Source organism: Triticum aestivum, chromosome 4A, assembly GCF_018294505.1.
Source record: "Triticum aestivum cultivar Chinese Spring chromosome 4A, IWGSC CS RefSeq v2.1, whole genome shotgun sequence".
Taxonomy (NCBI): domain Eukaryota; kingdom Viridiplantae; phylum Streptophyta; class Magnoliopsida; order Poales; family Poaceae; genus Triticum; species Triticum aestivum.
The window spans coordinates 745,835,911-745,856,190 of record NC_057803.1 but is presented as its reverse complement, the minus strand read 5'-3'; the positions used below and the strand labels follow the sequence as shown (position 1 = coordinate 745,856,190).

At 45.3% G+C, this 20,280-nt stretch overlaps 1 protein-coding gene and 1 long non-coding RNA gene across 2 annotated transcripts; both read left to right on the top strand.

Moving 5' to 3' along the window:
* The first annotated feature begins 743 nt into the window (after nt 1-743).
* LOC123084558 (very-long-chain 3-oxoacyl-CoA reductase 1-like) lies at nt 744-4,055 on the top strand. The gene is made up of 5 exons (XM_044506092.1): nt 744-1,068; nt 1,755-2,040; nt 2,168-2,193; nt 3,642-3,685; nt 3,786-4,055. Exons 1-5 carry the CDS (start codon nt 744-746, stop codon nt 4,053-4,055), a joined length of 951 nt encoding a protein of 316 aa, XP_044362027.1.
* Nucleotides 4,056-15,719: 11,664 nt separating this feature from the next.
* On the top strand, nt 15,720-17,356 carry LOC123083586 (uncharacterized). The gene is made up of 4 exons (XR_006439328.1): nt 15,720-15,988; nt 16,236-16,303; nt 16,910-16,989; nt 17,101-17,356. It is a non-coding gene; the product is annotated as an uncharacterized lncRNA (long non-coding RNA).
* The last annotated feature ends 2,924 nt before the right edge of the window (nt 17,357-20,280 follow it).

The window sequence follows — 20,280 nt, the reverse complement described above, 5'->3', positions numbered from 1 at the left end:
TTACTAGCCTATACTTTTTTTTGTCGAACGCCTATGTTGTTCTCTAATCCTCAAACCTATTTTTATAGCTCTTTTCGCTCGTGGTAGAGCATCTCGGCGGCACTGCACACTCGAGGGCCAGGCAGCGGTTGTAGGCCATGGGATCTATCAGCGGCTGATGCCAGTGTTGAAGATGCCGCACTTGCCGTCGTGTCGGGAGGTTGATTTGGTATTTTAGTTGTTGATAATTTTTTCTGTGAATTTTATCAAAAAATTAAATTTTTTTCTAATATCTGTATTATGGAATGGAGGGAGGACCGAGGATGGCTTAACTACCTAGCCGTATAGCATTGATCACTTTGGAGATGGAGCACCGTGCGCGCATATGCCTTCGGGTCCGACAACAAACCCACCAGTTCAAGGCTATGTAGTTGCTTATCTAGAAAGGATTTAAGGATATCCAACCCTCGATTATCCTTGCTCGTCTCCTTCCCTCCCGCCTGACCCGAGGCGGAAGGCGAGCTGCGGGATCTCAGAGAGCCAGTGGAGCAACCATTGCTTCTCCCCCAGCTCATGTGAGTTTCATTTTTGTGCCATGCATTTGCTAGAGAGATTTGCCCGGCTATGTCTTGCTTCACATCCATGTCGACCGATACATGCATGCACATTTGATGGTTTGCTATGCAGAATTTGCTGGAGAGAGCCGCAGCTTCTTCCCCGACCAGTAGCCGCTAATTAATCCACAACACAAGGAGATGAATATGATGGCATGGTTCGCATCACTGGTCGTTCTTGGCGCCGTCTATGTAGCTGCCTTGGCGTTCCGCCTCGTTCGGCACTTGGCCGTGTGCTTCCGGGGTCCCAAGGACATCCGGCGGTGCTACGGCACGTGGGCCACCATCACGGGGCCAACATCTGGCATTGGATGGTCCCTGGCCGTGGAGCTCGCGCGCAGTGGGCTGAACCTTGTCCTCGTCGGCCAAGACCCGGCCAAGCTCCGGGACATCTCCCAGACGATATGCAGGGCCGCTCCCACCGTGAAGACCCAAGACTCTAGTCTTGGGCTGTCCCTCCTCGCCACCGCCCACAGTGAAACACGAAGCAAACTACTCTAGAATACATACGTACATTTTGTTAGGACTAAGCCACGCCACGGTGGTGACCAGCATGTGTGCGCGTGTGTGTTTAGGTCGGGTTCGATTCGAGCCGTTTTGTGGCTGGGCTTGAGATCGTGTGTTGACGCAGAGTAGTTGCAGCGGGCGCTGGAGAGGCGTGCTAGCGACCAGGTTTTGCGGAGGAGCAAGAAGCTCACGTACGAGGAAGACCGGATCGCCAGGTGAGCACGTACGTGCGCGGAAAGCTATCTGGAGCCGTTGTGTGGAGCTGCGTACAAGTCGCTCTCGAATCAGTTGTGTGTGCCCGTTAACTGAACGTGCTTGACGCGCATGCATGTAGCTAGCTAGTGGTTGGTTAGTGCGTGCTAGGTGCGTGGAGTTAGTGGCCGGGTGTGCCGGCCTGGGCATGTGTGTGCACGAGTATAAAGCTTCCCTCTGTGTACTCTTGCATGGAAGTGAGCCATGTAGCCATTGCAAAGAGGAAGAAGATTAGGGTGTATGTGCGCCCACGGTGGCGTTCGTGCGCCGTCCGGGAAACTTTATGTCTCGTGTTCTTCTTCTTTCACCTCCGTTCGAGTGAGAGGAGAGGTAGCTAGAGGGTTTCGGTCCAACACATTATTCCATGCATTTAAGGAAGCTAAGGGCGAGCTCATTTGGCAGGCGACGAGGCGATGCGGCGGCTGCGGCAGACCGTGGAGGCGCTGGACGTTGGCGTGCTGGTGAACAACGCCGGCGTGCTGGAGCCCTGCGCGGTGTTCCTGCACGAGGCCGGAGCGGAGGAGTGGGTGGATATGAGGGTGAACCTGTTGGCGCTGACGGAGGTGACAGCGGCGGTGATTCCGGGCATGGTGGACCGCGGGAGGGGAGCTGTAGTCAACTTGGGCTCGGCTTCGTCAGAGGCCATCCCCTCCTTACCACTCTACACCATGTACGCCGCCACTAAACGGTAAGCTAGAAGTAGCTAAAGCACCTAGCACATACATGCTCGCTCGAGTAGTAGTACATCACATCTTAATTAGTATATTATCTCGATGACCTTGATAGATCATGTTCCTTTGATTCTTTCCATGCAGCTATGTTGCTCGGTTCTCTAAGAGTCTTCACTGTTAGAAGGGAGAGAGAGGTTGGTGGAATTGTTCGGACCGTAGTGCCGCGGTCCGCGGTCCATCGCCGTCCCGGGATCGTCCGCTCCAGGCCGTCCCCATGGCTGCACCGACGCTCACGCCACCGCTGCGTCGCCCCGTCGGGCCGTAGCGAGCGTGGACGCGGTCCACGCCACCGTCCCGAGGCTGTCCCCGCGGTTGCACCGACCAGCGCTCCGTCGTTGCGCCGCCCCTTCGGGCTGTCGCGCCACGGCCCGCGGTCCCCGCCGCCGCCCTGAGGTCTTCCTGCCGTCGCCCGGACCTGCTCGCCACCGCTGCGTCTCCCCTACGGGCCGTAACGCCGTGGCCGACGGTCCACTCCGCCGTCACCGCGTGTCGACCTCTCGTGGTATGCGTTGTGCTGTCTCCCTTGGCGCGGGAACGCCACCGTCCGCGCCGTTCTTCGTCACGATGTCGGGTTCTTCACCTACTTCGAGCACCGCCGCCGTGCTCCTAACCTAGCCGCCGCCGCCGTCAGGCTGCCGCCGTCGCTCTTCTTTGGCCGCCGCCGCCGCTACCCCCGTAGCCGCCGCAGCCGCCCGTCCACCTTCTTCGTCTTCGTCCAGCACCAGCCCGTCGCCAGCGTCGCCGTCATCTACCCCGACCACTTCATCTACTCCGACAACCGCGGGCGACATTGGCCCCGTGACGATTGGCGTCGCAACCGTCGTCGAGTCCTTCTCTACTGGCCTCTCTGACTTCTTCGACATGGCGCACAGCTCGTGCAGGTCCCAGTCTACGCATGCCCGGTGCTGGCAACACCGCCGCGTGCCTTCGTCCACGACGTGTCCCCAGGCCCGGCAAGCTTGGTGCGGCGCTTCGTCAACTTCGTCTTCGTCCGTCTACGCATGCCCGGTGCTGGCAACACCGACGCGCGCCTTCGTCTACGATGTGTCCCCGGGGCCCCGGCACGACGCGTCGTCAACAACGTCTCCTCTCCGGCGCACCACTACTTCGACACCACTGCGCCCATGCGACGACTTCCTCGACACCGGCCACCCCGACTGACATCGACCACGGCATTCTTCGCACGGCTTCCTCGACCACGGCTCCACCACCCACACTCTCGGCTACATCGACAAACGGCATAAAGGGCTACCGCCTGCTTGAGCAACTTTGTCGGTTTTCACTCCAGCCACAACTCCGTAATGCATCGACAGTTACGACTGTGGGGGGTGTCCGTCGGCTTGCCTTCGGATTCTTCTCCAGTCTCATCGTCTGCGTCGCTCCGGTTGTGACTGCGGGGGGATGTTGAGTATATTGATTATTAGGAAAGACTAGATAGACTAGGATTAGTTCTGGCTTGTCTTATACTCCAAGTTGATCATTGTACTCCTATATATATGCCCACGAGGCTCAAGCAATACAACAACTATTCCACCAATCCTCTCTCTTCCTTCTAACATTCACGTCGAATATAGAAGCAAAGGAATCGATGTGCAATGCCAGGTAAAATAAACTCATCGCCCATAATCTACAAATTATTAACTTCCAAGACTTCAAGTGATCGAGTAGCCAGCACAATGTTCATGTCTAATCCTATCTTTAGGCACCGTTCTTCGTGGCCGGCACGATGGCGTCCGCCTTCGTGGAGGCCAGGCGCTTCATGCCATTGACCCCAACGCCGGAAACCTATGCGCGCACAGCAGTGCGGTGGATCGGCCATGGCCCGCTCTGCGTGCCTATCTTGGGACACCGGATCATGTGGTTCTTTTCGGGCATTGTACCCGACTTTTTGCTCGATGAGATGCTCCTGCATGATCACCTATGGCAGAGGAAGGAGTTACAGAGCATAAGGTCGTTGCCCACGAGCGGCTGAATGCTAGGTAGTCATCTGATGTATTATCTATGGCAGAGGAACAACTTGGTGATCCGATGTACGAGTATTACCATTCATGAATCTAAAACAATAGTCAAGATAGATGCAATGGTCTATTTTTACATTCTTAATCTATCCCCATGCATACAAATATGATTTATCCAGGTTCAAGCCCTCGGATTAGGTGGGATGTTTGCCTCGGATGATCTTATCTACGGTGTAGTATGTCAACTATAGCTGTTTATAGGTCCGGACTCCCGGAATCAGTTGGTAGATGGCTAAAATACAGAAGACCTAGATATTTACTCCCTCCGTTCGGAATTACTTGTCGCAAAAATAGATGTATCTAGACGCATTTTAGTTTTAGATATATCCATTTTCGAGACAAGTAATTCCGAACAGAAGGAGTACATAACAGAGTGCTTGTCTCGTACCTCGAAGTGGCAATGCGCCCTGTATTGCCGGTGAACTTCGAGTAGCAGGCTTGGACCGCTCTACGGTGGTTGGGCCTCTTGTGTACACTGTGGCTATACCTCGGGGGCATCACATTGCCGGTATCCCCTAAGGGCATTTCTGACCGATCCCTTATAACCGGTTAGAGGAGTAAAAATGCGGTTTTACTCCTCTAACTGGCACCTAGCCGATCCTTTATGTGTCGTAAGAGAGTAAATTTTTTTTACTTCCTTTCCAAAATTCTCCTTATATTTACTCCACCACGCGGCGGCCGAGTAAAGGCCGCGCCTCTCCTCCACTGCCTCCCCCCTCCCCTCCCGTGCCGCATCTATGCCAGCGCCACCCCTCCCACACCCCGCCGGCACCCGCTCGCCGCCGCGGAAGCTCCATAGTCTCTGCTGCTGTCCTTTGCCACATCGATTTGTGCCTCCTCGTCCCGTCACTAGCGAGAAAGCAGTGGATCTGGGGCTGCTCCCGCCGCCGCCGTATTTGGCGTTTGCGGCAGCCGGTGGCTGCACCTTGCCATGGATTGGCCGGGAAGCGGACCGCCCCGGCAACGCCTCCGCGCCCCATGCAGGTAGCTACTCCTCCTCTAGCCACTCAAATCTCTCCCGTTGGAGGTTCACCGGCAAATACACGCCCGACCGTTGCCCGGGCTCAGCTTAGGCGCAGCGGCTCGCAGGCTCGCCGCTGCCGGTCATACAGTGCGACAACTGCATGCGGCAGGTGGTGCACCGAGTTTCAACCATGCTGCAATATCCCGGATGGGTGTTCTTCAAATGCACAAACGATGGGGTATGTGCTTGTTTTGATTCGGTTCTTCACCGGATTCGGCGCAATTTCGGAGCTAATTGTTTGCTCATCTATGTGTGTAGGATGATGGATGCAAGTTTTGGTATTGGGAATAAGAATGCATCGACCTATTGATAGCATGAAAATTAATAGATGTACATGCACTTGTTGCTAGAATTGAGACTGAACATTAGACTAGATATGAGAAAGTTGGATATCTTCTAAAATGTCTATTTGTGGTTCTAGTTTTTTTTGCTCTTTGCCTTGTAGCAAAGAATTGGTAAATTATTATGTACTCCATTGTCGTTGAATGAAATAAGAAGTAAAAAAATGTGTTTGGGCGGCCGAAAATGAAAGGCAAATGAAAAAAATTACTCCGTTAAATATAGAGGATCGGCGAAATTTTAGTGAAGTATATATACTCCACTAAGCTTTTTACTCACTTAATTTTTAAGGGATTGGTTAGAAATGCCCTAAGTCTTCAAAGTCGTGCCTACTGATCCTTTTTTTGCGGGTGAGGTTCAACGTTGTTATCAGACTGTTACACCTTTTTCGTCGATCAAGGCGTTCAATTTCCATCCCTCAACTCACAACGGACAAATCCCTAACTATACCAACATTTATGGACATGCTACAACCCCACCACGCATCCGTGGCACCGTCCTATGGTGCCGAGAAGCATGATGACAATCATTTCTGTAAATGTGGGCAACTAGGTAGTAAGTTACATAGTCATCAAAGTTACATTGCATCAAAGCATCAACAAAATCATCAAAATCTAGGCACTCACATTAGTAACTAATGGTCAAGTCTGAACATCATGGGCTGCCACACATGATTTGGATGGGTACTCCATGATTGTGCGTGCTAGAGAGAGATAGAGAGAGAGAGAGAGAGACTGATTGTAGGCTAGTTAATGCTCTTGGAAACAGAGGGGAGAGATGACCCTGGAACGGCTGGCCTGAAAGAGATAGCACATCATCCCATGCATGATTACGTGTCGGCCCATTCATGCACAGAGCCATGGCATAAATACTCGTCTACTATTTTTCTTCCTTTTGGAGGAGACCATGTTTAGTAAATCTGCAAACATATTCCATCTTATGGTACTTTCTTTGTAAATAATTGATGGAACCTCGATAACAATATTATCGTTATTTTACTCTTTCTCGTAGATAAACTATCATCAGCCATTGGACTTTGTTTTGGGTAGGTATATAAAACATTTTTGCTTATTGTATTTGTAAGAGTTTTGATTATTTATTTTTGTTGTCTATATGCTTATTTTGGATTTATATTTATATTTTTACAAGGGTTTTGATTATCTATTTTTGGTGCATGTAGTTTTTTTTTGTTTATTATGCACAAAACTTATTTTCTGTGCAACTACACCTTCTTTTGTACGAACTTGCTTAATCTTTCTATATACTTCAAAACGGTTGCCTGTGTTTTGGCAAACACAGTCGATTTGTGGAGCGCCATAGAGGCATGTGTTTCAGTAAAAAATAACTAGTCGATTTGTGGACCGTACTATATTTCTATTTTTAGTAGAAAAATGTAAATGAAACATGAGGTTGTCCCTCTTTTGGTCGATATCAATGAACATGCTCATTGCTTGATTTTCCATAAGATGTTTGTTTTATGAGCGAAACATGTCGATTTTGTTATGGGTTCTGATGTTGATAGTTTATCTTCCTAAAAGAATAAAATAGCAATAACTGCTGGAATTTAGTCTATATTGGGGCAGCCCAATAACTATTTCAGAAATTCCTAATAAATCCTAGAGGCCCACTTAGTCCATTTGTGGAAGGCAAGGGATACTACTAAAGTTTAGTCCCACATTGCTAGTTGAGTGGGAATTGGACCTCCTTATAAGGGAGGTTCTTTCCCACTTGTATGAGCATGAGAACAAGAGGGACATCCACGCGCGCTCCTCCTCCGCCGCCCGCCTCGTCACGCCGCGCCGCGCCGCGCCGCGCCGCGGGTTGCGGGAACGGCGCACCTCTTTGCCTGCTGCCTATTCGTTTCATCTCCCTCGTTCTCTTCAACTCCCGGCGCAGCCTCTCGCCTCCTTCTCTTGCGCCTATAAAAGGGAGGTCGCTCCTCTCAGAGAGACACACCAGAATCTCTTCCTCCTCTCGCCACCGGTTCCAATCTCTGCGCTGCTGCTGTCTTCCTCATCCCAGCTTGCGGCGTGCACCGCGAGTCGGGACAGTAGGCCTCCGAAATCGCACCTCTTTGAGTCCTGTACGGGAGAAGGGTGATAAGGTTTTTGGGGAGCGCTCTGCGCGACTACTGACTTCTTCATCACGGACGCCCCAGACTCCGACGACTACTTCCCCGACGACGACTTCTTCCCCGACGTCCATGACCTCCTCGACGACATGGCTGGCGAGGACACCGACCCAAGTCCAGCGCTTTTGCTGCTGCCCCGTACGTGTTCGTCCCCTTTCTATTAGAGGTTCTGCTACAGTTCCTTGTTCTAGTATTTGCCCTGGATATGTTAGACTCTATTTCATATATGCAACTTGCTATACTGTCTGCTCAACATATGTTTAGTTACGGTTCATATATGAAGATGTTGTTTACCTTCTCTTTGTCAAATCGCATGGCTTGTTTTATCACTGCTACACTAGTCATGCTTTATCTAGTATTTCTGTTAATAAAATCACTCGGTAAATTGCTCATATTTCCAACAATCCAAAAACCTTATTATAGGCAATTTACCCCGAATGGTTTGTCATTTTTGTTGCACTTGATGTGTGCATCCTATGAGCATGAGCTCTACATGTGTTTTGAACTATGCCATGCCATCTTTACAGGGGTGTATGCCATGTATTTTTTTGTGATCTGTGGTGACTAGCACAAGCATGCAAAGTAGCATCCGTGATGTTGCTGATTTCTGTGACTTGGTGATTTCTGCTAAGTCTGAGTCTGTTATATTTTGTAGTCATATAAACTTGCTGCTATCATGAGTTCTATGCATAATCTGGAGATGTTCACTAAGGATGTTTTGTTATACATGTCATGCTCTATCCATCCATACCTCTGGTTGCATTTATAGCCTTCTGTAGGTTGTTGTAATCTTGCTCTCAAGTTGCTAAATAATGTTGTTGTCAGCCTGTTAACATTATGTTCAGTTTTGCCGTGTGTTCTGCTAGTGATCCATGCACCCTATGACTATGCTATTGCCATTCTTGGAGTCATATTTATGCCATCTTGCTGTTGGTTACCTTACCATGACATGTATTGCTCTGTGGTGAGTGATTCAAGCGCACGAACATGCCTACTTATCGTTGTTTCTGCCATATGCTGTTATTTTTCACTAAGTCTGAATCTGTCATATAACTTGCTATGTTTATGTGGGTGCCACCATATCTTCTGATCCTTTTTGGCTCATGGTCAGTAAGGGACTTTTGTTCTATGCAATTAGTAAATTCATGCCATGCTTTTTGGTTGCCATGATAAGTTCCTGTAGCATGTTGTTTGCTAGCTCTAAACATTGCAACCTGATGTTATTTCTGCCATGTCTTGTGAATTCTGCCAAGTCTGTGAAACTGTTATTATTTTCAATCTTGCCATGTCATTTTGAGCATGTTCTAGTGATTTCTGGAGATAGCTCAGTGTTCATGTTTTGTCATGCTTTGCCTGTACATCATGCCCATGCCTTTTGTTTTCACGTTGAGATGCTGTAGCATATTGTTTTGATGCTTGCAATATGCCTAGTTGTTGTTTTGAACAGCTTGTCCTTTATACTTGTATGGTGTGTATGTGTTGAACCGTTGCTCCGTTTTGAGTGTGCTCTATATGAAACTTGCTTGATTTTGCATGTAGTATCAATTATCATGTTGCTTCCTTGTTTTGAGGTGTTTGCTTGATGTTTGTATGCATTTTGCATCAATGCCATGCTTATCTTGTTTTGCTCATATCTTCTAGGCCGTAGCTCCGAATTAAATGAACTTTATATGTAACTTGACTAGAATCTCGTAGTTTCACCACTGTCAAAGGATCTAGTGTCAAGTGTGTGTGCAAGCTAAGCAACCTCGTAAGTCTCACGTGACTGCGGAGACGAGAAATCTTGCACCACTAGAACTTATACATTCAGATCTATGTGAAATGAATGGTGTTTTGACAAAAGGTGGAAAGAAATATTTCATGACGTTAATTGACGACTCCACTAGATACTGCCATGTGTATCTTCTAAAATCTAAGGATGAGGCTTTGAACTTTTTCAAGATCTATAAAGCCGAAGTGGAAAACCAACTTGATCGAAAAATCAAGAGGCTTAGGTCCGACCATGGTGGAGAGTATTTTTCAATGAATTTGATGCTTTTTGTGCGGAACATGGTATAATCCATGAGAGGACGCCTCCCTATTCACCTCAGTCAAATGGGGTGGCTGAAAGAAAGAACCATACTCTAACAGATTTGGTTAACGCCATGTTAGACACTTCGGGTCTCTCCAAGGCATGGTGGGGGGAGGCGATATTGACTGCATGTCATGTCCTAAACCGAGTTCCCACAAAGAACAAAGAGATAACTCCATTCGAGGAATGGGAGAAGAAAAGGTTAAAACTCTCTTATCTGCGAACATGGGGTTGTTTGGCGAAAGTCAATGTTCCAATCCCAAAGAAGCGGAAGCTGGGACCAAAAACTTTGGATTGTGTTTTCCTGGGATATGCTTTTCATAGCATTGGCTATAGATTCTTGGTTGTAAAATCTGAGGTACCTGACATGCATGTCGGTACGATCATGGAGTCGAATGATGCGACTTTCTTTGAAGATATCTTTCCCATGAAGGACATGGCTACCTCATCTAATCAGTAGATGCCTAGTTCATCGAATCAGGAACCAGTTACAATTACTGAACCTGCCATTTCGATGGAACACTTTGAAAGTCCTGTGGAGGAGAACAATGAAGTTCCTATTAGGAGCAAGAGAAAGAGGACTGCAAAGTCCTTTGGTGATGATTTTCTTGTGTATCTCATAGATGACACTCCCAGTTCTATTTCAGAGGCCTATGCATCTGAAGATGCTGACTACTGGAAGGAAGCAGTTCGTAGCAAGATGGATTCCATCTTGGCGAATGAAACTTGGGAGATAACTGATCGTCCTTATGGGTGCAAACCTATAGGATGCAAATGGGTATTCAAGAAGAAGCTTAGGCCTGATGGTACTATCGAAAAGTACAAGGCTCGGCTCGTGGCTAAGGGTTATACCCAAAAGGAAGGTGAAGACTTCTTTGATACTTACTCACCTGTGGCTCGACTGACCACTATTCGAGTTCTACTTTCACTAGCTGCCTCACATGGTCTTCTCATTCATCAAATGGATGTTAAGACTGGTTTCCTAAATGGAGAGTTGGATGAGGAAATTTATATGGAACAACCAGATGGGTTTGTAATAGATGGTCAGGAAGGGAAAGTGTGTAAGTTGCTGAAGTCTTTGTATGGACTCAAGCAAGCACCCAAACAGTGGCATGAGAAGTTCGAAAGAACTTTAATAGCTGCAGGCTTTGTTGTGAACGAAGCTGACAAATGTGCGTACTATCGCCATGGTGGGGGCGAGGGAGTTATGCTTTTCTTGTATGTTGATGACATACTGATTTTCGGAACAAATCTGAATGTTATTAAGGAGGTCAAGGATTTCCTATCTCGTTGTTTTGGGATGAAGGATTTAGGAGTTGCTGATGTCATTCTGAACATCAAGTTGTTGAGAGACGATGATGGTGGGATTACACTACTTCAATCTCACTATGTGGAAAAGATCTTGAGTCGCTTTGGCTATAGTGACTGCAAGCCCTCTCCAACAACATATGATGCTAGCGTGCTGCTCCGAAAGAATCGAACAATTGCTAAAGACCAATTGAAATATTCTCAGATTATTGGCTCGCTTATGTACTTAGCCAGTGCTACAAGACCTGACATCTCTTTTGCTGTTAGCAAACTGAGCCGGTTTGTCTTAAAACCAGGAGATGTGCATTGGAAAGCTCTAGAGAGAGTTTTGCGTTATTTGAAAGGCACTGCGAATTATGGAATTCACTACACTGGGCACCCAAAGGTGCTTGAAGGGTATAGTGACTCAAACTGGATCTCAGATGCTGATGAGATAAAGGCCACGAGCGGATATGTGTTCACTCATGGAGGAGGCGCTGTTTCTTCGAAGTCTTGCAAGCAGACCATCTTAACGAGGTCAACAATGGAAGCAGAACTCACAACACTAGATACAGCTACGGTCGAAGCAGATTGGCTTCGCCGGCTCTTGAATGACTTGCCGGTAGTTGAGAAACCTGTACCGGGTATCCTTATGAACTGTGACAATCAAACTGTGATCACGAAAGTGAGCAGCTCAAAGGATAACATGAAGTCATCAAGACACGTTCAGAGAAGGTTAAAGTCTGTCAAGAAAATGAAAAACTCCGGAGTTATTGCATTGGATTATATCCAAACGTCTAAAAATCTGGCAGATCCTTTTACTAAGGGTCTATCACGTAATGTGATAGATAATGCATCGAGGGAGATGGGTATGAGACCCACAATATGAGTTGTTCACAGTGGTAACCTATTCTTTGTGATCGAAGATCCCGTGAATTAGATGTGGAAGACAAGCTGTTGGTCAACTGAGAGGAGAGTATCTTACTGTTAAAATACCACTCCATGAAGATGCAATACTCTCCTAATCTGCATGGCAGGTTGATGTATATCTTAATGTGTTCTAAGTGGCTCTTTGAAGCAGAGATGTTGTCCTGCAGAACATCTTTTGAAGAACGCATCTATATGAGTCTGATTGTTAAACATCGCAATCTATGAGAGTAGGGTTCTCTCTAGTAAACTCATGAAAGGTCACGGAGTATGACGCATAAGCTCCACCCGCGGGGAAGACCCACGGTAGCCACGTATCGGTCAAGGCTTTATGTGAAGCTAGATTCGCAGAAAACTTGCAGTTCAAGGCCCAGTCCACTGTTCAAGTTTCTTACTAGTGTAGCATAGAGTTCTAGGTGGAAGTTCAACTTAACAGTCTCCACTGCAGTACCGGTATATAAAACAGTGTTTTGGAACCAAAGGCAAATTTTGTGTGCCTCTGGGATCCGGTGGGGGATTGCTGGAATTTAGTCTATATTGGGGCAGCCCAATAACTATTTCAGAAATTCCTAATAAATCCTAGAGGCCCACTTAGCCCATTTGTGCAAGGCAAGGGATACTACTAAAGTTTAGTCCCACATTGCTAGTTGAGTGGGAATTGGACCTCCTTATAAGGGAGGTTCTTTCCCACTTGTATGAGCATGAGAACAAGAGGGACATCCACGCGCGCTCCTCCTCCGCCGCCCGCCTCGCCGCGTCACGACGCGCCCCGGGTTGCGGGAATGAGCCGAGCCGATGTCTAAATTTTTGCCACACACTACGGGTATACGAAAGGTCACGCGGAAGCTGAAACGTTTTGCTGTAGTGGAGATTGAATACGAACGGCGCACCTCTTCGCCTGCTGCCTATTCGTTTCATCTCCCTCGTTCTCTTCAGCTCCCGGCGCAGCCTCTCGCCTCCTTCTCTTGCGCCTATAAAAGGAAGGTCGCTCCTCTCAGAGAGACGCACCAGAATCTCTTCCTCCTCTCGCCACCGGTTCCAATCTCTGCGCTGCTGCTGTCTTTCTCATCCCGGCTTGCGGCGTGCACCGCGAGTCGGGACAGTAGGCCTTCAAACCGCACCTCTTTGAGTCCTGTATGGGAGAAGGGTGATAAGGTTTTTGCGGAGCGCTCTGCGCGACTACTGACTTCTTCATCACGGACGCCCCGGACTCCGACGACTACTTCCCCGACGACGACTTCTTCCCCGACGTCCACGACCTCCTCGACATGACATGGCTGCTGCTGCCCCGTACGTGTTCGTCCCCTTTCTATTAGAGGTTCTGCTACAGTTCCTTGTTCTAGTATTTGCCCTGGATATGTTAGACTCTATTTCATATATGCAACTTGCTATACTGTCTGCTCAACATATGTTTAGTTACGGTTCATATATGAAGATGTTGTTTACCTTCTGTTTGTCAAATCGCATGGCTTGTTTTATCACTGCTACACTAGTCATGCTTTATCTAGTATTTCTGTTAATAAAATCACTCGGTAAATTGCTCATATTTCCAACAATAACTTTGTTATCAGAGGTGACATATATTATTTATAGAGAAAGCAACCATAACATTGCATATGTTTGCAAATTTACTAAACATAGTCACCTTCAAAAGGAGAAAAACACCCCCTCTGTGATCTTTTATAAGACGTTTTAGGTCAATACTTTACATAGAGGGTAGTTCAGATTTCAGAAAGAAAGCCGATAGAAACAACTCCATGTAGCAGCGAATTGCCTGAGTATTTCTGCCATGGTTGTGTGCATGCATGTGCCAACCCGTCGACCGTGCATGGGTCCGCGTGCTGTCTCTTTCCGGCCAGCCGGTCTGGGGTCATCTATGTCCTCTCTCTCTCTCTCCAACATGCGCCAATCATGGAGTCCCATGACATTCAGTTAATGGTCATTATATGCAACAATGTTTTAGTTGATGCTTTGAGGCAATGGTTAGATTACTGTAAAGTAAAATAGGGACCAAATGTAATGACAATTACAAATAAGACTAGGTAGATTGTACATACATAGTCAGGATAAACGTGAGATTTTGTTTACATATTATATTAAGTGGGTCTATATATTACGAAGATCTAACAGATTTAATAGTAAGTTAAATAAAGGTCCACCAAACTGATGGACAGATGTTTCTGATTATTGTGAAATTTTGTAGCCTATTTTTTTTTCTGGCTAACCTGTAATGGATAGATGCTTGTCATCACCCGCAAAAAAAGATAGATGCTTGCAATAGTTCTTCTCGACATCACTGGAGCAGTAATTTGGAGAAGAAAAAGAGTAGCAGCAGTCGAGCGAGGTGGAGGTGCAGCGGGGAAATATCAGGTGCTCCCATCCTTGGGGTGCTCTCTATGCTCCAAGTTTAAATCATCAATTTTAAATGTTTTCAAAATTCTGAAAAAATTTGTGGATGTTCAAAAGGAATGTGACTACCTCCCCTAAAATATTCAGGTCCAAACTTGAAATGTACATCGGGAAACAAAAAAGACAAATTCATATATGGATAGTGCACTAGTAGAAAAAGGGTCATTTGTCCCGGTTCGTAAGGGCCTTCTGTCCCGGTTTAGGAACCGGGACTAAAAGGTCGTTACTAATGCCCTTGGCCTTTAGAGCCGGTTCTTACACGAAGCGGGACAGATGGGCCTCCACGTGGCCGCTGCGGCCAGCCCAGGCATGGGGGCCTTTGGTCTCGGTTGGTGACATAAACCGGGACCAAAAGGCATCCACGCGTCAGCAGCTGGCTGGAGCTAAGGTTTTTTTTTCAAAGGGGATGGTTTAGGAGTTTTGGGGGTTAATTTAGGTTGTTATTAGCTAGCTAATAGAGAGAAGTGTCCTCTCTTATATCTCCGTGCTTCATTTACCAACACTACTGCTATGTTCATTTCACCGCTGATATATAATAACTCTTCATGCTCGCATCATGCATCATCATATATAATAAAAAGTCCTACTAATCATGCATCATCATACAACTTCTCCTCGTTATTAATAATAAGTCGTACGATCATCATCCTCATAGTCATCGAACCAACCCTACTTAATTGTTCTTAGCACATGATTATCAGTATTAGGTAGGACCTAAATACCCTTAAGGTAAAATAGCATAAAATAATATAGACGCTGACTCTCCATTATGGAGAATGGAGATCATCCTGTCTCCAATTGTTGCGCTTCGCTTCCTTTTGCTTTCAAAAACCTCCTTACGACTGTCCAATTGTTGCGCTTCGCTTCCTTTTGTTCCAAGAACCTCCTTACGTCATGTCTCCACTTTTTTTAGAAATCCGGCATGGACAGTTGAGATTCGTCGGATGACCTGGTTGTATGTTCAAAACATCAAGGCGATCATGCTGATACATCAAATGTGGCACACAATCATTCGGGATTATCTGTTGAAAAACATAGCAATAACTTCGTAGTTAACAATGATGTACTAGTTTTAGAAGTATGCAAAAGATGCACGGATGTCGTAATAGGAAAAAATCTTACCAGGATATCTCCATGGTAGTTATCATACACTACAACAAAATAGCCATGTAGAGACGTTTTCGATTCGACGCTTTTGTGTACGTCTCATTACTAAAATCCACTTGACGCATACGGACGTTTTTTGAGACGCGCGGCACATCGTCCCTTGATTTTCTGATTAAAAAAATCTGGGAGGTTCCGTATATTTTGTTCAACCACTGTCGCCCACTAAAAATAACCCACCACGGCCGTACATCGTGCGATATGGGCTAGGAAGATAACTACTGTGAGAAAAGAGATCGATCTCTCACCTCTAAACCTAGCGCCGCCATTCCACGCCGCCTCCTCTGCCGAGCTCCTCTCCTTCCCACCCCGTACTCGCCATCGTAGGTCCACCGCCCTGCGCTCGCCGGCTGCCAGCAGCAGCCCCGGGGACGCCATCCTCCAGGCGGCGGCCCAGCCCCAGTACGGCCGTCCTCCAGGCGGCGGCCCAGCCTCACGAACACGGTGATTTTGGAGGCCATAAGGGATCCTGCGATCGAGCGCACAAGGGTTGGTCACTAGATCTTTAGCAATAGCTTGGTCAGTTCATCTATAGGTGAGTCGATCTACTTTTTCTTTTCAGCTGTTCTATCAATTCATTCAAAGTAAAAAATTGGAGCCTCTCCCTTCATGCGTAATTAATTGTGGAGGAGAATCTGACACTCCACGTACTTCAGATTATCTATATTAAGATAGGACAACACTACTTTGTCTTTTTTCTGAACTATTTTTTTTACTAATTATACCACTGGTTCAATTTAATATCGATCTTACACATAGCTTTCTTCCTTGTTTTCTCCCAGATTATGGACACTCACGTATGCAGGTGTTTGATAAACAACCTCTGAGAATACCCTGACAATACAAGATGGTCAGTGTTCTTTACGAACCTTTATTTTCATGCGGTTAATAATTAAAGCTCGTGTATCAACTATCAAAGCACCTCATTCCCACCATAAATGAAAATGAGAATTTTGCACCCATGTTCTAATATTTTCTGGAATAAGCATGCCTTCTACTATCATACATGTAGTTTCTCATCTGCAGAAACTTTTCTCATGTTATCTGATAAAGAGAGCTCCCAGGATGGATATATTATCATGTTTGGTAAGATTTAATCATATGCGCTTATGTGAAACACTGAAACATCTGGGTCACATGCCTTGCACTATGTCTGGAGCAGCTAAATGGTGTGATGCTCACTTGTGTAGATGTCGTATTAGACTGAAGATTATTAATGTGATGAGAATTCAGTCTTTTTATGAGAAAATGTCGTCTTATGCAGAGCTAGTATTAAGACTTAGATATTATTAGTGTCAACAACCATGAGAACTCAGTCCCTGTATGTTAAACTGCTCTTATTTTTGTACATATACTTCTTAGAAAATTGTTCTTATTTTTTCTTACAAATATACTTTATGCATTCTCACCTTAGCGTATCCATCGGTGACATCAAGATTTATCTCTCTTTTTACAGTATGTCTCTATACTTAATATGGTTACATGACATATACGAGACTAGATTGAATTTCTGCAGTGCATGTTTACCTCGATGTGGTATGTAAATGTTGCTCTTCTCTGTTCTTATGGTTGTCTGTTCAGCAAAGTAAAACTTACTAGTAGAAGTTCCAATGAATTTATTTATATCTCATTTGCCTTTCTTTGCAGAAAAAACGGATTTTAAAGGCGGCAACCACAAGGATAAACTAGAGAGGCAGAGAAAACAAGGAGCTATTGTTCCATTATCAGCATGTAGATACTACAAGTCACATATGTTTGAACTAGTTTGTGAGACATGTAATTATTTTATAGACAATGTGTACAATTGAGTTTGTAAACTACTACTGGCTCCTTCTCACTTTAATGGTGTAATACAACATTATTATTTTGTGCGATGACATACAATTTTTTAATATATTCTGATATGTAAATGAGAGTCAAATTATCTCGTATTAGCAAGTAATTTCATTAAGTGCAATTGAACAATTTTTTTTATACAATATAAATAGGATAGATCATATATGTTGTTGCATCTAGTATGAATTTTTCAGTGCGTCCATGGATTTTGTGGTAGTCTATTTTATATACAATAATTTTTTTATACAATATAAATAGGATATATCATATATGTTGGGCTTAAGGATGCTCTCTAAACGTCTCATATCTAGGTAGACACGCTTTGTAAGGACGCTTTCAAAACGCCTCATTTCCATGTAGACGCGCTTCCAAAGCGCCTCAATTGTCTTTGAGACGGTGCGTGAGGAGACGCTCATGGGACGCTTTGGTGAGCGACTCTAAAATCTGCTAGAGATGATTTAATGCGCCTTTAGCACCTACATTCAGCGTCTCTACAAGGCATTTTTGTTGTAGTGATAGTTCTACACGTGCACTAGTGGCACGTATTGACCATAATGTTGAGGAGTTCGATAGTAGATATTGTAATTCTCAAGATCAGTACAAAATGCGATCAGATGATTTTTCTCCTGATAAGTTAATTCGGAGCCATTGGTGTAGTGGGTTTTGTCTACCATCTTCCGCACATTCTTTAAAGAATGAAAATAAGTTGTCAATGAAAATAAGATGTCAACTATTTTGAAATAAACAATATAAATTACTCAATAACTATGTTTGAGAAGCTCCCATAGGGGAAGAATTGGAAGCCTATCAACAAGGACCCAAATGTTCATATTGTCTTGCTCGATTTTAGGATCACCAAGATCCATGGTAACAAGCATACCCTCATCAAAACCATACATCTTGCAAAGTGCTTCCCAATTTTTGCAACCAAAATGGGTTACACTCTCAGAATTGTACAGCTTTACTTCAAAATCCACACCATGATGGGTCCTTCGGTGAATTTTCTTTGTTTTCATACTTTCATGGTCTTCACAACCCATCCTCTCCAAGACATAGTGTCTTGCATAGCATGGGATAAGCTAGTTGAATTGGAAAAGATGAAAAGTACACGTTGAAATAGTTGAAGTCGTGCTTAATTACAAAAAAAACTCTTGTCATCATTGTGTACCGTTTCAACATCGAAGGCCTCCTCGAGCTTAATGCTGAAGCGCCGATCTTCGGCCAGCTCAAGGAACCTGTCGCACATACCTCGGTCGTCGTGGCACCAGTCGCACTCCCCCGGGCGGTTTTCTTCGTCCGAGTACGACATTTCCTATATTCATAATTCAAATATTAAACTTGTACAATTAAATAAATGTACTAAAAAACCTAAATCAGATCATTATTATTCATCACGGGTTGACTATCAGTCTGTCGAGCCTTTTCTTGAAAACTCTCAGCTCATGTGGTGTACATATTCAACCGTCGGTGATGGTAACTCCTCCTTTCATTCCCGAGTGCATCACACCAAATTGTCTAGCACACGGGAATGAAGGAGAAGCTACCCCCACGACAACAGTCGGGATTCTTCGTCCTCTCATATATATATGGTTGGAGACTCTCCCTCACTGATTCGTCTCTGACATTTGCGGTCATCGGTGATGGTAGCTCCTCCTTTCGTTCCTGAGTGCATTACATCAAATTGTGTCTAGCACACGGGAACGAAGGAGAAGCTACCCCCACGACGACAGTCGGGATTCTTCGTCCTCTCATATAGGTGGAGACTCGACTGACTTAAAGTCAACCCGAGGACTCATATTATAGGACTCATATTGACATGGATATTTGATTGGTCTCACCTCGAGGTCGGAGGGGGGTCGGTGACGGGGACGACGGCGCGGATGATGGAGGGGGCTCCTAGATTTCTGCATAGTGCTCTCCAATTTTAGCATTCAAAGTAGGACTACTTTTCCAATTTGAGCATTCAATAAGCAAACCAAATCGTAAAATAAAGTAGTATTCAAATTAGCATGCATTCAATTATAAGAAAAACTACATCATCTCTTGTGTCCGTACACCGTCGTATATTATCACTAATACTCCTTGAATACTATCATACATATAGCATCGCTAATAAAGCTAGAACCGTAGCGCCCGACGGGTATCGTCGCGGGTGGTGGACACCCAAAGAGAAGGAACCATCACAGGATCATAGCTCCAGTGAGATCCCTGAAGAACCTGCCAGGTATTGTCGAACCTGCCCTCCAACGCAACCATATAGCGACGGACGTGCTCGTCCTCCTCGCTGACACGGTGACATACCACCTCCGCGGTGTCCGGAAGACTCGGCACCATCACTGGCCCACGCGATCGCCACCAAATAAGGATCGGGTCAACAACGGGCTGGCTCCTCACCTACCTACGCCCTCCGGAAGGTAGTACCTCCCAATACCAGCCCGGCGGAGCTCAGTCCCGGACATGGCCCCTCTGATCAAGTTGGCCTCCTCCGTCGAGTCGACGACGAGGATGCGGGATAGGCATCGTCGACATCGATGCGGGATTAATTGCTTGAACTAAAAAAATAAACTAGTTCTATTAATTTTCTTGCTAAAAATAAACTACTTCTATATATAGTAAAATAAAGTAGTTTTATTAAATCAACTAGTTCAACTACTAAGCACTTACTATAAATAAATAAAATAAAGTAGTTCTTACTAAAAATAAACTACTTATATATATAGTAAAATTTAATAAATTGTTTTATTAAATCAACTACTTCAATTACTAAGCACTAACCTAAAATCGATATCTACTAACCTAAATAAAAAATTAATACATATATGGAAAAAACATGTATAAACAAAAAAATGTTATGAACATTATATTCATACGTACATACCCACATCCATTCATCATATAGCTACCACATACATATATACATTATATATATGAAAAAAATGCAGTGAACAAAAAAATAATACAAATTACATGAAAAAAATGAACAGAGCCGTG

Excerpts from the sequence above, each read along its gene's own strand:
- LOC123084558 (XM_044506092.1), top strand. The coding sequence starts at position 744 with ATGGCATGGTTCGCATCACTGGTCGTTCTTGGCGCCGTCTATGTAGCT. Across the intron at positions 2,041-2,167 it reads ATGTACGCCGCCACTAAACG|CTATGTTGCTCGGTTCTCTA; the intron begins GTAAGCTAGAAG and ends CTTTCCATGCAG. Across the intron at positions 2,194-3,641 it reads TGCTCGGTTCTCTAAGAGTC|TTCACGTCGAATATAGAAGC; the intron begins TTCACTGTTAGA and ends TTCCTTCTAACA.